The sequence below is a fragment of the Larimichthys crocea genome, chromosome VII, assembly GCF_000972845.2.
Source record: "Larimichthys crocea isolate SSNF chromosome VII, L_crocea_2.0, whole genome shotgun sequence".
Lineage (NCBI taxonomy): Eukaryota > Metazoa > Chordata > Actinopteri > Sciaenidae > Larimichthys > Larimichthys crocea.
Window position 1 is genome coordinate 16,868,857 of NC_040017.1, and position 18,466 is coordinate 16,887,322.

Below are 18,466 nucleotides of genomic sequence, written 5' to 3' on the forward strand. Positions count from 1 at the left end.
ACACACGCACACACACGCGCACACAAAGACACACATAAAGACAAACAGAAACAAGACAGACAAATTAGAGCAATTAGTGTGTATCGAACAAATTACAATGAGCTAGAGAACAAACAACCCGTCACCCCTCGGCCTCTTCTCTCAATTCACAAGTGCGCGCACACAAACACATACACACACAAACGTGTGCACACATGCGCACACACATGGAGTGAGCAGACATGAAACAAGTCCCATAGATGCAAGCTGCAGCTACACACAACAGCTGTCAACAAGACCTGCATTACTAAACACACGGAGAGCAGCACAGAGGCAAAAATGCCACATATGCTTGCGCGCGCACACACACACCTACACGCGCACAAAGTCAGACATTTGGACAAGCGGACACACACACATACACACACACACACACACACAAACATGCATAAACAAATAGAGCATAGAGACATGAGAAACTGAGCTTATAGATCGGAGCTGTTTCAATCAACTGTAATAAACTCAGAACCAAAGATTGTCCTGGATCTCCGGCCACACACACACACACACACACACACACACACACACACACACACCTACACACACCCAGACGCCGGTACGAACACAGACACAGATAGAACCAGAATCATTACAGCCTGCAGTGATTCTAATGAGAAGTGAAAGGTATACAGCCAGACCATTAGAGAGGACTGCTTCAGAGAATAATACTAATCGTCATAACAAGCATCCAGGAGTGAGCCGACACAGTCTCACACACTCTCGTTTTCTCACACACACACACACACACACTGGCATACAGACCAGGGCCACTTTGCTCTAGAAGAATGATTGCTATTTTGGCGGCCCAGTGCTTAAAGTGGCAGTGGTAATTTATGCAACTGACACATCCAGTATGCAAATGTGTGGCCGGGGTGTGGGGCGTCGTGTGTCGCGGCGAGGAGAAACCAGCCGCCTGAATGTCGGAGAACTAAAGTGCAATTATCAGGCTATTACGGCGGGAGGACGGCTGGGAGGGAAGAATCATACAGTTTTTCTGGAGCGTTAATTTGATTTCTATCAGCGCCGTTCCCTAAGCCTCCCTTCCTCTTTAAAATGCTGGCGGAAAGCAGACGTATGCAACGTTTCTTTGTTTTACCACAAGCTTCTCACTTTTCTAATTCTCTTCTTTCTTCTGCTCCTACCTGTTTTTTACTTTGGCAAGGCAAATTTATTTGTACAGCACCTTTCGCCTTTACATAAGCATTTGCAATAAGATCCTTCAAGTTTATCTTTGACCCTCTCTGCTCTGGTTGCTCTCTCCTCCCTCAGCTTCCTCCTAGTCTAATGTACAATCTGCAGTGTTACCTTCTTCACACTTCCTCTGAGCCTTTGTCTCTACATCCTGCATTTCGTCATCCCTGCGGCCCTCCAGCCCCAGAATCCCCCTCAGGCTCCATTCATCTGTCCATGCAAAAGGGAAGCATTCTTTGGCAGCCAACGATATCGTCCGAGCATCTGAGGTTCATGAGATGTGCGGGTGTACATGTGTGCGAATGTGAGAGTGTGTGTTAGGACTTTGCTTGGAAATGGAAGTCTAAGAGGCTGAATGGAGGAAGACTTGAGCCGGTACAAACTGTGATCGCATAAAACAGTAACTTATGAGACAAATGTGTTTGTCTATCAAGGAAAATACTTGACAGATTTTAAACCTTTCAGATAAGTGGAAGGATAAAGAGTTTTCCTTTATGGGTTGAGAAAATTCTCAGACTCCTCGGGCTAAATAAAACAATTTAAAAACCCCATCTAAAACTAAAATATGCATTGTTACAAAGCTGAAAACGGGGCAGCTTTGTTTAACTCAAGAGTTGGAGACATTTCTGGTTTTCAAATTTTCAAAAAATTACTAGCATGAAAGCATCGCAAATAAAAGGACACAAACTCATGTAGTTACATCATATCATTAAAATCATTATGAAGAAGTAGGAGGGTGAGGGTGCTGTCATTACCTGCAGAAGATGTGCCCCTAGGTGCTGCTCAAACATGTCAGTAGCCAGGGAATGAGATGATCGTCTTACTGCAGAGAGAAAGAAGACAAACACACATCAGACACCGTCTGATATCAACTTGTACTTGATATTACATGCCTTTTGAGAGTGATGACAAGAATAATAAGTTTAAAGATCCCCGGAGACACAATAATAGTTGAGGCTTAAGGAGACTCAACTGCAGCATCCTCAGCTTCAGTCCCGCTGTGGAGTTTCTTTCTCCTCTGACTGTCCGTCACATCCTACTGTCAACTTACTAATAAGAGAATCCTGCAAGACATACTATAAAAAAACATTTGAAAGACTTTGATTTGTTTGTATCCTTCCAGTGTAGTGTAAGGAAACTTGCAGCATGAAAATAGACTTTAAATGTCGGGCTTGTTTAAGCTCACTTTTCTGAATAAGGAAATAGGAGGTGACAAAACTCCAAGAAAAGCAGTGCATTGTAACTCAGTGGAAACTAACAGTGACTTGTAGGGATCAGGAGGCTGATATTAATAAACCTGGCACCTTCCTCCACTTTCAGACTGGGTACAGCTATGACATATTAATGATTATACAAAATCATCTGTAAATACGACTCAGCAGGGTTTTGTAATCATCTTGCATCCCTGTGACGTCTTTTGAGTCTGCACTGAAAGAAAAAGTGAAACTTGAACCAATCATGTCTGATAAACAGAAGAATCGACCGAAACGGTCGCGTGTCTAAAAAACCCAGAGCATAAGGAAGGGGCTGCTGTGTGACGCACACCACTCAATTGCCGCCAGACACGCAGATAAACACACACACACACACACACACACACACTCTCTCTCTCTCTCTCATAGTGTCTGCATCGCCACTCTTAATGCATCCCAAACACGAGCTATCAGAGCTGCTTCAGTGCCAAAGTGGTGCTGTTTACCAAGGCAATTACAATACAAATAGAGTTGGAGGTGGTTAGGTAGGGGAGGGGGGGGGTGAAGATAGGTAAGAAAGGAGCAGAGAGGGTACGGCCGGGAAAATGAGAAAACACTAAGAAAGGCGAGAGTGATCACTTTCTCCCAAGCAAACGTGGGCATGAGGGCCTGCAGTGACGTGCAAGATTAATTTAGCAATCAGCCGTATTTACTGTTTTATGTCAAAAAGAGTATGTGACGGTGTGTGTGTGTGTACACCTGCGAGTGTGTGATTGCAAAAGTGGGGACCATACGTGAGAACTAATCTCACTCCAACAGGGCTGCTTTTGAACACAATGTTCCTTATCCGACAGAGACAAACTATGTGTGTGTGTGCGTGCGCGCGTGTGTGCGTACGCCAAATGCGTGTGTACAAGAGCATATGAATGTGTGCATGTGTGTGCGTGACTTTAAGGATCATCGGATATCTGAGTGTGTGTGTGTGTGTGTGTGTGTGTGTGTGTGTGTGTGTGCGTGTGTGTATGTGTGTGTCGCTGCAAGGCTGAGGGAAATCAATACACGTTATGACAGGAAAATGAAAGCACTGCTCTGGGTTACAACTGAACACAGAGGGAGGGGTGGAACACACACACACACACACACACACATAAACTGGTATATATATATATATATATAATATATATATATATATATATATATATATATATATATATTGCCCAGCTGCCTGCTTGTGATGTGGGTTCGGTGAATAGAAGAGGGAGGCATTCCATTAGAGCTATAGAACACACACACACACACACACACACACACACACACACACACACACACACACACACTTCAGGAATACACACTGCAATGAATTCTCATGCACAGACTACACAGCAGCAACATGCCCTCCGATTAAACAACACAAATACCCGCGCGCACACACACACACACAAACTCACACACACATAAATACAGAGTTGCCGGACAAAGCCACAGTGGCATTGTGAGATTGGGGTCCCCCTGTGTGACAGAGTGTGAATATAAATAAGGCAAGTCCATTCAGGGCTATGAAAGGGGGTCTGGTGCTGGGACCCTTCAGCCTAGCCAGTCACTGCCTGGAGGGGGGATGGGGAGCCCATCTCGATCTCTGCCTGCCTGTCAGGCTCCCTTGTGGGGCTGCGATGGAGCTGCTGGGGAGTCTGGAGGAAGCAACCCCCATTATGACCATATGAGAATGAATCAAAAAGGGTACACACCATGATGAGAGTTTGTGCATGCCTCACAACTGAAGAGAAATACATGGCGTGTATGTGTGTGTGTGCATGTGTGTGTGCTGAGTTTCATGCCACAGATCCCTGGAGGAGTGAAGGTGATGGTGGGTGATCAGTAGTGCTGAGTAGTGTCAGCGGGGCGGAGGAAACGCTGGATGTGACATGAGGCCAGGAGGCCTGACGGATGAGTCTACACACTCACACACACACAAATACACAGAGGACCATTTATTAAAGACTGCCAGGATACAATAGGGCAGCCAGGAAACCAAAACACTGGACCTGGTGTGCGTGTGTGCGTGTGTGTGTGTGGACATGCACGAACATGTGCACATGTGAAGAGAGAGCGAGTCTCAGAGCGGTTTTGGTATCTCACCCTCAGAACAAAGATCCTTCTGTAGTGGTGCTGTGAACCACTATTTCTATATATGTGTGTATGAGAGTGAGAGGACCTTGCATGATTCTCTTTGTACTAAATATTATCACTTATATATCATATCTTGTGTAATTTATTCATATAAACTTTATTCAAAATAATTTAAAAGAACAAAAAATAACATTTGCGTAGTTTAATATAATAATGTCCTCCCACATATTAACGACAAAGATCTGGGAACCCAAAAAGTTTCACAATGATCCCTATATTTGACAAAAATCACTGTGCATTATTCATTTTTAAACAGTTTTAACCATATTTCCTATGCATAATGTCACTGTAGTCACCAGGTTCATTGCTGAGCTCTGTGAATGCTGCGTCACTAAAAATATGTCAGATAGGACAAGAATCAAAAGTATTAGACAATCATACAGGTGCTAAACAAACACTCAAAGTAGCCAATTTATTTGGGGGAAAAAACACATAACTGTGCTTTGTAGACACCTATTCAACTTTTTAGTCACGTTAACACCACTAGCTGTCACAAAAAACCTGTGCGCTACCACACATTTGTGTGTCTTCACGTACAATACAAAAGAGAACTTGTACTAACATCGCTCCACAAATGGTAAAAAAAAAAACATACAAAATTGGTTAAAATTGTCATAAAGGTCATTGCCTAATTCAACCAAGTAACACGTATATTTATTAGTTGCTATTTGTGGAGGCATTAGTGAAAATCTATGCTCTGTTTCAGCAGCTTTCAGGCTGAACTACACCACATGTGCCTGACACAGCTGTACATTTCCTTTCTTGTAGCTTGTTTAAGCAGAAATCAGACCAATTTTACCCAAAGCTTACAGCAAATACACCACGAGTGCCTACATTCAATAGAAAGTGGAGATAAGTAAGTAATAGTACTCATTTGGACAGAAATCTAATGTGCCGGTGACTAATTGCCCAATTGAGGAACCATTTTGGGTTTTACCTCCTAATGATGGTTTAAGTAATCAGGCTAAACTGCTGTTGTTTAGAACCTGCCTGATTGTCTGATGACTCATTCCTCGCCCCGTCTGCATTGTTGCCCCCTCACAATGTTAATGGACGAAAAAACTAGAAAACAAGACTCAAGTTGCTTCTGTGTAGATGTACGTAATATGTCTATGCTTGTGTATAAACCTGAGCACAGAGATCTTTGATCACCCCCTTTCTGTCACACTCCCATTTCATTAGCTTCCCAGCACTCTGCCGCAAGGTTTAATTTCATTGTGGGAATAGGAGACAGAACGGGACTGGGCGCGATCGGACACGTTAATTATAGTCTGACTCGCAGGTCAATTCTCGGGGTCTCCCCAGCGCTCCACTAGAAGAAAAGATAGAAATTTCATTTGAATGATTTTCATTATACCTCTGTCTAATACATAATTTAGTCCCAGTTAAGTCCATGAGTAACGGACACACACGAACACACACCTATACATCCCCCTACCGCCATGCGCATACCCACATACACCCTCTTCCTTTCCACCCCCACAGTGTCAACCTTTTTCAACCAGGTTAGGATGTTACCATGGGAACCAAACAGATAACAGACGCAGTGAAGCCCTCGTTCTTCCTCTAAAGCTCTCTCCCTCTGTCTTCTTATCCGTCTTTGTCTCTCAAGTCTTGCTCCGCTGCCGTAGTTTCACCCTTTCAAAACAAGAGCCTGATCACCTGCCAAGTTGTTTACTACCATCCAAATGTGACGTTTTGGCTGTTCGACAGACAGAGGGAGAAAGAGTGACCCTAATCGCAGAGTCCCTCTCTGGCGCAATTATCTTCTCACTCTGACATCCATCCCTCCCTCCATCTCTCCTCCATCTCTCTGTCTCTCCTCCGTCGCTCCCTCACTCCTTTCGCGGTCGAACATAATTTGAGTGCAATTAACTTCCCTTAAAAGCCCCGGCTGCTTTAAACGCCGAGAATTAGAGGGGAGGCAGATGCAGGGGAGAGCGCGACGAGGTGGGGGAGACAGAAGGGTGGGGAGAGAGACGGTGGCAATGAAAGAAAGGAAAAGAGGGAGAAAAAGAGAGAGAGAGAGAGACAGGGGCAAGTGAAAGCGGAATGAAAGTCAATGTCACCAACGCCGGGGAGGAGAGAGGTGTGTTTGACCTCACTAACAGAGACAGTAAAACACTTCAGCTGGCCCTGTTGCTGGCAGTGAGTTGTCATTGCACTGTACCTTGTAAAAGACTGAGGGGTTCTCCAGCTGCCGTATTGCACCTGTTAAAGGATGACTTGCTACAGATTTTGCAGAGAGAAAATATGCAACTCCAAATTTTTACTTAAATTGAAATCTTTACAAAAAAACGCATTTATAATAACCTGGACTCCATCGTGTAAAAAGTCCAAACAGTAGAAATTTGAAATGTTTCATGTTCTGGCCAATGGTTCTTTTAATTATGATAAAAATGTACTCAAAGTTATTTATCAGCATGGCTTATACTGTAGATATTAACTTACACCAACATATCTGTGATGAGAAACCAGAGAAAGAGATGTTTGAGCTCAACTGATTTGGCATCAGCACTGGAAAGGTGATTTTGAAACTCCAAATTTAAGTGATCCTTATGAAGTAAGTGTGTTAAATGTGTGTTGTTTTTAAAATTGTGCCAATATTTCAATACTAGCAGTTGCCTCAAAAGTCATATACACATACATGCAGGTTTTAAAGAGCAACTTTAAAATCTTCTTATCGCTGACCTGCAGTGGTTTTCAGCGTGTCAGTACACTGTGACATCACTGTCAGGTGTAGTCATTGGTCTGACCACACCCTAAAGTGTTGCAAGGTGTGGTCACAGGTAAAACTTGTGTAGTTGTGCGCACACAGTTGTCCTTTCTGACGATGGGTTATTACTGCTCACTTTTCGTTTTTCCTGCCAAATAAAGTGGCTAAATTGTTTGTTGCTTGTTTACATCCTGCCTGATCCTTTGACTGCTTGTGTTTCAGGCTGTGTCAGACTGCTTTTTAGCATTGTTTTCTGCTGTTCACAGAGTATAATGTTATCACAAGCTACCAAGATAAAGCTCTGGGTGGAATAAAACAGATTTATCCTTTAATGTGACATTTAAAAAGGCAGGGAAATCTAAAAAAAAACCAAACGTGTCCCCCAAAGCGAAATTTTCTTAATATAGAGAGGTTTTGAAATATAAATGATTTGAAATAAAAGGGTTTATCCTTCAATGCGCCGTGCAAATGGGTATAAACACACACACACACTGAATGGGAATGAACATCATGGGTCATTTTACTTCTCCTCCCTTCAGCCTTTCCTTTTCGTTAGCTCCTTCCTTCCATAATCTGTCTCTCTCCTCCTTCTTTCCCCCCCTCTCCTGCTCTCTCAATCTCTCTCTTTCTCTCTGTGAAGGTCATGCAATTGATTTTCCTCTGTCTATTCATTTTTCAAGACTGGCTTTGAAACGTGGGAAGCAGACAAAAGCCACAACGGCCCCTCCCCTTTCCCTCCATCCCTCTCCTCTCCTCCACCCTCCACCTTTTTCCTTCCCTCTCTGCTGGCCCTCGCCCCGTCCAAAAACCCTCGGACAAGGGGGAGAGTGGAGGAATGCAACCGCCTCCTCCCTCCGCCCCCCCTCATCGTCCTCCTCCTCTCCGCTCTCCTCACAGTCCTCTGCTTCCTCCTTCCTCTCCTCCTTTTCTCTTTATTCCTTCTACATTTGTCCCTTCCCCTCCTCTCTGCCCTACACTCCCTTTCAGCTGGATCTCCGACCACATTCCACTAACGGAATTAAAGTCATGCATCACACTTAAAACCCTGCCAATGCATTGTGGGTAGACTTGTTCAAACTGATGTCCAAATTAGCATCGCATTTTCAGCCTTGGCCCCGCTGAGACTGTGTGACCTGCTTGTAAAAATGTCCAAACATTTAATAAAAAGCTCAAGATATCAGATCCCGACCCAGTGGAAGAAACGTTTAAGATAATTCGGACTGTAATAGCGTCTGTAACTGACGTGCGTTTCCGTGACCTTCGTGTAGCTGCTGCAAGACTCTATATATTTACAGTTATGGCTCACATTTGTATGAAAAGTCATTGTAGTGTAAGCGGCGCACCTCGCATCTGTCTTTTCCACCACACTTTCAGTTCATGCACAGGACAGCACGGTTTCCCGCACACCTACTTTTCTAAGCAGCACGTATTTTCTATCAAGGCCAAAGAAAGCCTGGAACACTGAGGCAAAACAATTCACTCTGTGTAGCGTTCAGTCAAGGCTACGGCTGAGTGTAAGTGTGCTAGTGTATGGATATCACTCAGACATTCAGATTGTGCAGCACTGCATGGCTGATTAGATATCGATGGATCCCAACGGATTCACCCATAACAATATATATTTTCTGATACTGTGGCTACAGATTGGGGCCCACCATGTATGTATTATACAATATGATCTCTCTGAGTGGGTGAGGCATTGCTATTAAATGGTCAGATATTTATTATTAAGCCTGGGTATCGAACCTCTACAATGAACCTCAATAAGTACAGACTAAAGGCGTGTAAAGCACTGAACACTTAAAGTTCTAGATGGATAATGAGATTATCATGCTGTGTCTCAGTTCTATGAAACAGACTAATTGTGTAGAGTATATACTTGTACTAATTGTCATATTGTCCTGTATGGCTTTCGCAATTAGTATACAAAGAGAATTACCTAATCAATGTGCAGAAACTGATACGATACATGTGGCAATAGACGTCAGTAAGCCATTTTAATTGTAAACTGTATTGACACTTTACAAAGCACAACATTAATGATTTATTACTGACTTCCATAATGTTTGGGTCAGAGGGAGATTAAAAAGATTAGTTCAAAAATATTCTGACTTTTAGTCCCTACTATGGTCTAAACTCCAAAAACACTGGATCATTTATTGGATCTATTATTTCCTAAAATGCAGCTAATAGCATTATTTCTCTGGTAAATAATGTCTTTCCTACTCCACACACCCGGTTTGTAAGACACTTTCTGTTCCTTCAAAGCCCAACAGAAGCCTTTATATGACCTTCATGTGTAAACCCAGTGTCGTGCTGTAAGGAGTTTGAGAAACATTCATCGGTATCAGATCTATTGATACTCAGGCCAACTTATTATCCCATTAAAAGCCTTACATCTTATCACGAGCCATGTGCCGTGCGTGTTGTGGTAAAGCAAGCCGCATACACACACTCACAAACATGCTATTAACATGACTGTTTTTTGCTCACATTTCCTCAAATTAGAAGATCTGACATGAACACACACACACGCACGCACACACACACACATACACACAGGCTGATACACACACATCCACGCACACACCCTTAATTGTACTGTAGCTGCATCGTTTCCCCTCAGTAATAGTAGCAATTAGACAGGCTTTATAATTACACTGTCCTCGTTATATAGTTAATTTCTGTAATTACAAATCGCACCAATAGTTCCCTCCCTCTTTGTGTATCATCTATCTGCCTCTCTCTGTCTCACACACACACAAAGACACACACAAACACACACACAAACACAAACACAAACACACACACACACACGCACACAACACATGCTTTCTACCTCAAATGAGCGTATGGAAAGTCTTTGTATGGTGACTGTATATGCACACGTATGTTTACAGGCTTGAGAATGGACACGTGCCTGTGTCACATACAGAGACTAAGTAATTATGGTAGGCTAATAGAGGACGGGATAATTGTCCTGGTCCGGACTGAATTTTTGTGGTGTGGGGCGTCTCTGTGGGCGGGAGTAAGTGGGCAGATCAGACTGCAGAGGATTGTTTTTGATTGAAAGAGACATGTGAGTCGAAACATGGATTTCAGCGGTTTGTGTGCATTGGCTACACACATCAGCATATTTATCTCTGCTGTATAATTTTCTTATAGGCTGCGCAGCATGAATCCTGAAGCCGAGAAATGATCCGTCACAACCGCCTTTCATTTTAACACTGCAGACTCGTCGGAGTTTAAATTTGTGGAAAATTAAAACAGCACGCATCCATGAGAAGTGTAAACAATTAACCAATTCTAAAAATATGACTGGCCAGAATGTTTAAAATGCCGAGGTCAGAAGCCTTCCCCAAAATATTTGACCAACAAAACAAAAGGCCTTCGTTTTGAGAGGGATTTTTATATTTTCAATAACATGGACATCTAATTACCCATACCAAACATTAAGACCTAAAACTGTTTCCTGCTAACTGGGTGTTCGGACAGAACACAAATCAAATTTTAGTGGTCGCACGATTGCATCACAAATTCTAAAAATGCGTCATATTGAGTGGAGCATTTGCGAGTATATCCTGAGGCTTTATGTATCTGATTTTATAAATGTGCACAGATAAGAAGAAAAAGGAGAGAGACTGCAGGGAAATAAAGAAACAGAGTTTCTGGTGTGTCCTGAAAGCAGTCAGACACGGTCCGTGAATCCTTTGCTTGCTGGTTTACAGCTTATGTACAATGGTTAAATTGCCTGTTTAGGGTGAATAAATACAAATGGTCCAGTGGTCAAATTTCTGTCTGAACACACCTTTAGTAGCAATAGCTTTTTGGTGTGGTACATACTCTCTTTTACAAATGCAATCACGCGCTAACTCCATGTACAGTGGACTAAAGTGGACCAAAGCAGTTTGTTCAGTACTTCTCTCTTCTATGTTTGCCTTTTGCTCACCTTTGCTGCAGTTGCTGTCTCCCTCCATCAGAGGGCTCCAGGGTGGGTCTCCCTGGCTGGCAAAGGTGCGCATGTGCAGGTAGCTAATGGTCAGCCGGATAACCGAGGCCTTGTCCAGCTGGCTGGTGATGGCCCCGGGCAGAGGCAGCATCTTGGCCAGCTCAAAGAACTCGAAATTCTCCTTCCCCCTCCGTGAACGAGCCGCATTGCGAGACTTCTCTTTCCGCAGGTTCTGGAGACTGAGATGTGAAGAAGTGGAGGGTGTGACATAAGGTGGGGAAATGATGTAGAAGGGTGGACAGACAGAAGTAAAATGGAAGAAATAGATCAAACAGTGGCAGGAGACAAAACAGTCTGAATCAGCACTGTGTAGGATGGGAGAAACTGGTAAGGGGTACCTCATAACGACCGTTTACTGACCACCTGTTGATTGATTCATGCTCTGTACAGACGTCCTGAGCATCAATCCAGAAACTCATTTCATAAATACATATGCTGGTAATGGCCCCTGCAATTCAAGTGAAACAATCTCCATTCTGACCCATTGCAGATTGGCCTGGTAATTACAGACAAACTCCCTTCTTCTATCTGTCACAGCAGACTCCTAATAATGCCATTTGCTCCAAAATCCATATGTGAACACACATACACAATCTCTTACTCTCCCCTCCCTCCACCCCCCTTTCTCTCACCCTCTCTCCCTCTCTCTCTCTCTCTCTCTCTCTCTCTCATCTGGTCCCGGGCTACTGAGCTGAAGCCGTGATTGAGGGATCAATAGGAGAGGGAGGGGCAGAGTGACAGAGGGGGGCCGGGGCTCAGGTAGCCTGTCTCTCTGATTGGGTATTGACTCTCCTCAATGGGGCCTGAGTGGTGGAATTATGTTGTCACAGCCACTTCACAATTTGTGTAGGTGCTGCGCTGGAATAATGTGTGTGTGTGTGTGTGTGTGTGTGTGTGTGTGCGTGCGTGCGCGTGTGTGTGTGTGTGTGTGTGTGTGTGTGTCTGTGAGAAAGAGAGGAGAACGAAGAACCAGCCTTTCTCCCTCGTGTCTGTGTTGTTGATTCTCATCCTAAGAAAGACCACCAGCACTGTGCGTGTGTGTGTGTGTGTGTGTGTGTGTGTGTGTGTGTGTGTGTGTGTGTGTGTGTGTGTGTGTGTGAAAGAAAGAAAAGAACAAAGAAAAGGGCTGTACATAGTGCATGTACATATGTTTATGTCTTAATCAGCTGACACAGCTGTTGTATCTCTCCTTGCTATTCTCTAATAAGTGAAAACAGTGTGTGTTTTTCTGTGTGTGTGTGTGTGTGTGTGTGTGTGTTGTGGACTCATGCTGCCAGCCTCTGTAACATCTCATTATTATACTGCCTCGACCCCAGCCACAGAGAACAATCAATACACACACATTGATTCTGCTTAAGTTTTTATATCCGCCTGTAAATGACTGCCCATTAATAATTCTGGCCAAATTTACTTAATCTCCCACTAAGGGGAGGGGATTCACGGCTCTGACAGGATTGGCAGGTGAGCAACAATGTAGGTTATATGTCGCACTGAGCAGATCAGACTTATGTCTTCTGGATTGTGTTTCATTGATAGGAAATTCTTCTTCAGGATGTCAGTGTGTGCAAGATGTTAATGCACGGATTTCACCTCGCAGACATTAATTCATGAGCATGCACACCGGCTTATACAGTATCAGTGCGTGTGTGTGAATTATTGTGTGTGTGTGTGTGTGATGTCTCACCAGGGCAGGGTGGGAGGCTTGGCCAGTAGCCCCTGTAGGAAATCCCACTCCACACTCACACACTTCCCCTCGCTGACAAATGGCATGGTTGCCATCCTTCTCCCAATCCAGCGCCGCCGCCGCTGTTAACGAAGGCTCTGATTGGCTGAGGATGTGACAGACTCAGACCTAAAGATTCATAAAAGAGAGCAAAGGAGGAACGAGAAGGGGGGAAAAAAGGAAGAAAGAGTCAGTGAATCAAGTACAACTGGGATGTGAGGGATTTTTGGGATGTCAAACGAGTTTTAAGTTTTATTCCAGTCACAATGTGTTGCATAATTTATTTTTCAACAAAATACTTGTTGAGCTTATGAGTGAGCATGAAGTCTGAAAAAAAAAAATGATGACATTTCATCTCCATTTGCAGTTTCCATTCAGCCCCTTTAATTCGATAGAATATAATTTGCATTAAAATGCTTGGATGAAAACCCATCTTATGATTTCTTACTTCATCCATCTGAAAAAAAATTGTGCTTCTGAACACCAGACTGTCTGGACTGGAAGGAAAGAAAGAAAGAAAGAAAGAAAGAAAGAAAGAAAGAAAGAAAGAAAGAAAGAAAGAAAGAAAGAAAGAAAGAAAGAAAGAAAGAAAGAAAGAAAGGAGGTTGATAGAGAGCAATTAGGTACTGTATGTACTTCCCCACATAAAGGTCAGAGACTGTTCCCAGGGTAATAGACATAAGACAAAACACTAAGCCTCCTTTGAAGTCACAATTAAACTGAAACCACAGATCTCCAAATGTCTTTTCTCATCCATGAGAGAATATTGAAACTAAAGCAAACATCTCCAAAGACGAAACACACGCTGTCCACTGCCTACTCCTCCACATCTATTGCCGCCTTCTGCCAGTCTCCAACACTTCCCTCCTGTAGTGAAAGTTGCCAATATTCTTCCCTGTCCTCAAAGAGAGCCCCGCTCCTCGCCTGTTCCTCTCCTCTCTCCCTCCCCTCTGTGCTGTGTTGACATTTAAAGGGCTAGTGTGGCCCCGAGCACCGCGGTGTCATGCCCTTGGGCCTGAGATGCCCTCTCTCTCTCTCTCTCTCTCTCTTTTACTTTCTCTCACTCTCTAACTCTCTTTTTCTTTGGCCCGGCTGGGTCAGCACAATCAACTCAGTAGAGCTTTGCCGGGGCAGTAGAAAATGGATTATGTGTTGAGTTTGAGCATGGCTATGCTGACCTTGGCTAAGAGGGGTCAACAGAAGCTGGGCAGGTTTGGCAGATATCATTTCACAAATCTAGACTAAAACCACCAACATTAAATGTATGCGTAAAAACTTCTTGGACCAATTTCAGAAGCAGCAGAGTCAATGAGGGATTCAACACAGAGAGAATAGTGCTTGAAAGGGGAGATCGGGTCAACCATTTACCTTTGGTGGTTTTAGGCAAAGATACTAAAGAAAAGATTTATGCTTTCTAACTGCTAACATGGTCCCAGGTCAGTGATAATGAGATTGGCTTCGATGGATACCAAAGAAGTGGGTAAAAATGAATATTTACTTCCAAATATCTCTCTTAACCATGTGAGGTTTGATCAGGATGCAAGTGTACTAAGGGAGTCTACAGCAAGGCTGTGTATATGTTTAGCAGCATGTACACCATCTTAGTTTGGTGTGACGCACTTGATCATTGAAAAACATTTGATTTTGGCACTCCAGGTGAAGTCAGGAGAACATCAAAGTCAGTAGACTTCATCATGGATATCCGTACCACATTTCATGGCAAAGAGAGATACTTCAGTCTAGAAACACTGCCATCCCTAGAGAAATGCTGCTAGCCTCGCTTAAAGGCACAATACTACAAGAATATATATATACAACCTGCACTACACTAGGAGAAGGCTGGGAGATACATTCTACTATACCGTTTATATATACTGTATATAAAGTAAAATCTGCATCACAACATCTGTGCATGATTAATTACAGTACGACTAATTCAGGTTTCTGGACTTTGACTGGCTGATGACATGTCCAGTTAGATATCAACAGTTTTATATGAGATTCGGAGAATTTACCTTCAGACATATCGTTATACAAGTACATTAAAGTAAGACTGATCAAATTGCAAATTTGATCAATCAGGTCGATTTTCCAACCCTAGATTTAACCTCTTCCCAAGGCACTTCCATTGACAGAATATTTTGTCCTGGGCTTATTTAAGGATTCATTCAGCTATAGGAAACCTATATCTTTTTTTTTCCTCTCAAGCTTCCAGCCCGCAACATTGACAGTGCTTGTTTCAGAGAGTCTGGTGCAGAGAAGACAGGGTCGAGCAGAGGGCAGCGCACCTCTGTCTAACAACTTCACCTTTGTCACCTTCTCTATCTCACCTGGATAAATGCACTACATGCCAAATTAGGCTGCGTACAGTAGGGCGGGCAGATCAGAAAGCAGACACAGGCAGGGAACAATTTACTCTCAAATTTTCACTGCTTCACAAACACACACACACACACACACACATGCACAGCCTTGTTTCCATCCCATACCTGTATGTTTATCTCTTAATTGACCCTATCTGTGCTTATCTAATCTCTCCCTCCATCTTTCTGTCTCCGACTATCTCTCCATCTCTCTCTTTGCGTCTCGCTCTATCTGGGCAGACACAGGGGCGTAATGGACAGGGGCCTCCACAGTAATTATTCAATCAGCCTCATAACCTTGTCGCAGGTTGGGCGGCCCATTAATGCACTCACCCAAATGGACCCCGCCACTTTGACTGCTAATGCTCCGGCTAGCTAGAAGCACAACAGGCTGAATGTCAGAAGTGTCATCTAGACAGAGGGTGTGAAACAATCCGCTCGGTAGAGCTGAGTCGACATGTTCTGTGACGGCACAGTGGGAAATATGTGGAAAAGGAAAAGTGTGACTTCTGAGAGCACTGAGAATAAAAAAATATACCGTGCCCACAGCTGTGGAGATCAACCTGTATCAAGTGTGACCGCAGGTGTTCACAATGTGTTGCTGCAGTGCTACATATTCATAAGTGTGGTGTACGTGCGCGTGTATACGAGAGTGTGTGTTTGAGACCCCTACCCTATAGAGCCATGCTCTCTTGGCACGGTCTCAACAGCAACAGAGAGTAGGGCACTGCGGCGAGCGTTCACAGCCGCTGTTTGCCGTGCGTTGCTCTCTGGCTGCTCGCTCTGGCTCCCGTTCTGTTTATTTTCAGCAGGGACGTTTAATTAGGGCCTCCAGCTGTCAGAGGTTCGTTAGCGTGCCCCTCCTCTCCCCGAGCCGCCCCCTCCCCGTAGGGAGTCAGGGGCATCAGGCAAATGAACACATTTAAGTCAAACAGCACGCAGACAGACAATAGCCCCACTGCCATGCCACCAGCTCCCCTAGGTAGAGACATGGTTGTTTTATGCCTCATCTCCCCAACCCCTGGGGCCCAATACAGAGGCTGGCCAAGACTGTGAATGTGGAGGCAGCGGAGCTCTCATAGCCCACTGGAGACGACATGCACACTGCAATGATGCAAAGGTGAAGAGTAGGATATACAAAAGGAGGAGAGTAGTTCCAGGCCTGAGGATTTTTATGATTTTCTGACAAATTCTGACATCTAAGAACTTGATTTAAGGAAAAGCAATCACACAACTATTTCTTTTTCAGTTAATAAAGTGGAAAAATAATGGAGGATAATTGTTTTCTTACTGTGAAGTTGACATTTTAGCGAGTCCTGAAGGATTAATGGTTAGTCTGGTACCATATACTACGATCCTAACATCCCCGGAGCCCATTTCAACAAATTTGCGTGATGCAAGCTGCAATTTTAGACAATTTCCCCTGCCGTTAATATTCACATACACAATTCATTAAACGAAGCAAACTCCATACACACACATGAACATACAGGAGCCTTGTAGGACTTCATTCATCTTCACAGCCATTTGAGAAACTTGAATTGTCCACTATGGAATAAAGGAATAAAAAAAATACATCAAACCTGTGTATAAAAGTCATTCTTGCTATTTTTCAATGTTTACTCAAATAAATTTCTCAACTCTCTCTTTTTTCAAACTCCCACCTGTCTTTAATTATCTCCAACTAAAGGTAGAAGTGGAGCACACATACGAGAACGATACACGATATTCCTGTGAATAATATTTTATCAAATACAGCGCGCTCAATATCATGTAAGATGTAGAAAACATGGTTGGAAATAACATGAACAGAATATTTGATGTAGCTAGTTTTCTATCTTGCCTTTCATGTTGTTGAGTAGTTGTAAATGAGTGTCTGGAGCGTCTGGGGAGATGAAGTTTGGTATTCTGGTTGGAGGGCTGAAAACTACTTATCATGCATTACGGCCCTGGTCGGACCTCAGGATTTGGAAGTCAAAAGACTTTTTAATGTACAATTTTTCAGCCGCTGATCAATCGACAGCTGCTGGACATGAAGACCCCCTCCCCCCCTCTCTATATGAGTATTCCATATTCTGACTTGCTCGGCATTCTGCTTCCATATCGGAGCGCCGGCTGTGGTTGACCTTGACGACTCTGGATCATTCCCAACCCAAGGTTCTCTCCAACTCTCAAGGGCCTTGGCGTCCCCCCCACCCCTCCCTTCCTCTCCCCGCCTCTCCCATCCTCCTCACCCCCCACATCTCTCCTAACCCCCTCTTTGCTCCTCCCTGGCCCCTGCCTGGGTCATTAATTATCTAATGGAATCAATACGGCGTTAGATTGGACCAGAGTGACCCCGCCCGCCCCCAGGTATTTCCGCGGTGATGAGGAGGAAGAGGAGGATTCGGGAAGGGTGTAAAGGAATGATGATAACAGCCTGTGTGAGTGAACCAGCCCCTGAACAGTCACAGCGTGGACCGTCCCTAAACTGGAAGAATAAAGAATAAAGAGATCAGCGATAAATAAATTATTACAGGGGTGGATGGAAAGCGGATGGGGGATGGAGGGAATATAAGTTGAGGAGGAGGGAGGCAAATCAGACAGTAAGAGAGAGAGAGAAATGATGGACGGATGAAGACATAGATGAAAAAAAGGAGAGAGAAAGAGATTTGCTAATGTTCACCCTTGGTAATCAATATCTTTCTCCTCCTCCTCTTTTATTACAGAGGGCTTTGGTGAGCGTGCTTTGATGTCCACTCCTCACGGGCGTGGAGCTACACAGAATCCAATCCATGCCTGTCATAATTACCATCTACCTCGGCCTGAGTGCACACAAAAGAAACGCTCCACTTCACCTGCACTGTATTAAATATGAAGTTGAAAGTATGAGCGCACAGAATCATATATTTACAGTGTTTACCAAAAAAATTTAAGATTGCTCTCCAGTGATTTTTCTCAGATAAACTGCATTCCTCGCTTAATATTGAACGAGATTTAAACGGCATAATAACTTGATGAAAGGATGCAGACTTTATCCCATAAACTGACAACAATGTCTTCCTA

General features: G+C 43.7%; 1 protein-coding gene across 1 annotated transcript in view; it reads right to left on the reverse strand.

Moving 5' to 3' along the window:
• npas1 (neuronal PAS domain protein 1) overlaps window positions 1–18,466 on the reverse strand; it is a 35,230-nt gene that overhangs the window by 12,836 nt on the left and 3,928 nt on the right. The window contains exons 2-4 of the mRNA XM_010753393.3: window positions 13,020–13,187; window positions 11,276–11,514; window positions 1,986–2,053 (exon numbers count right to left, since the gene is read on the reverse strand). Coding sequence (XP_010751695.2) covers window positions 1,986–2,053; window positions 11,276–11,514; window positions 13,020–13,114 — 402 coding nt within the window. The 5' untranslated portion in view covers window positions 13,115–13,187. The remainder of the gene's footprint in view (window positions 1–1,985; window positions 2,054–11,275; window positions 11,515–13,019; window positions 13,188–18,466) is intronic.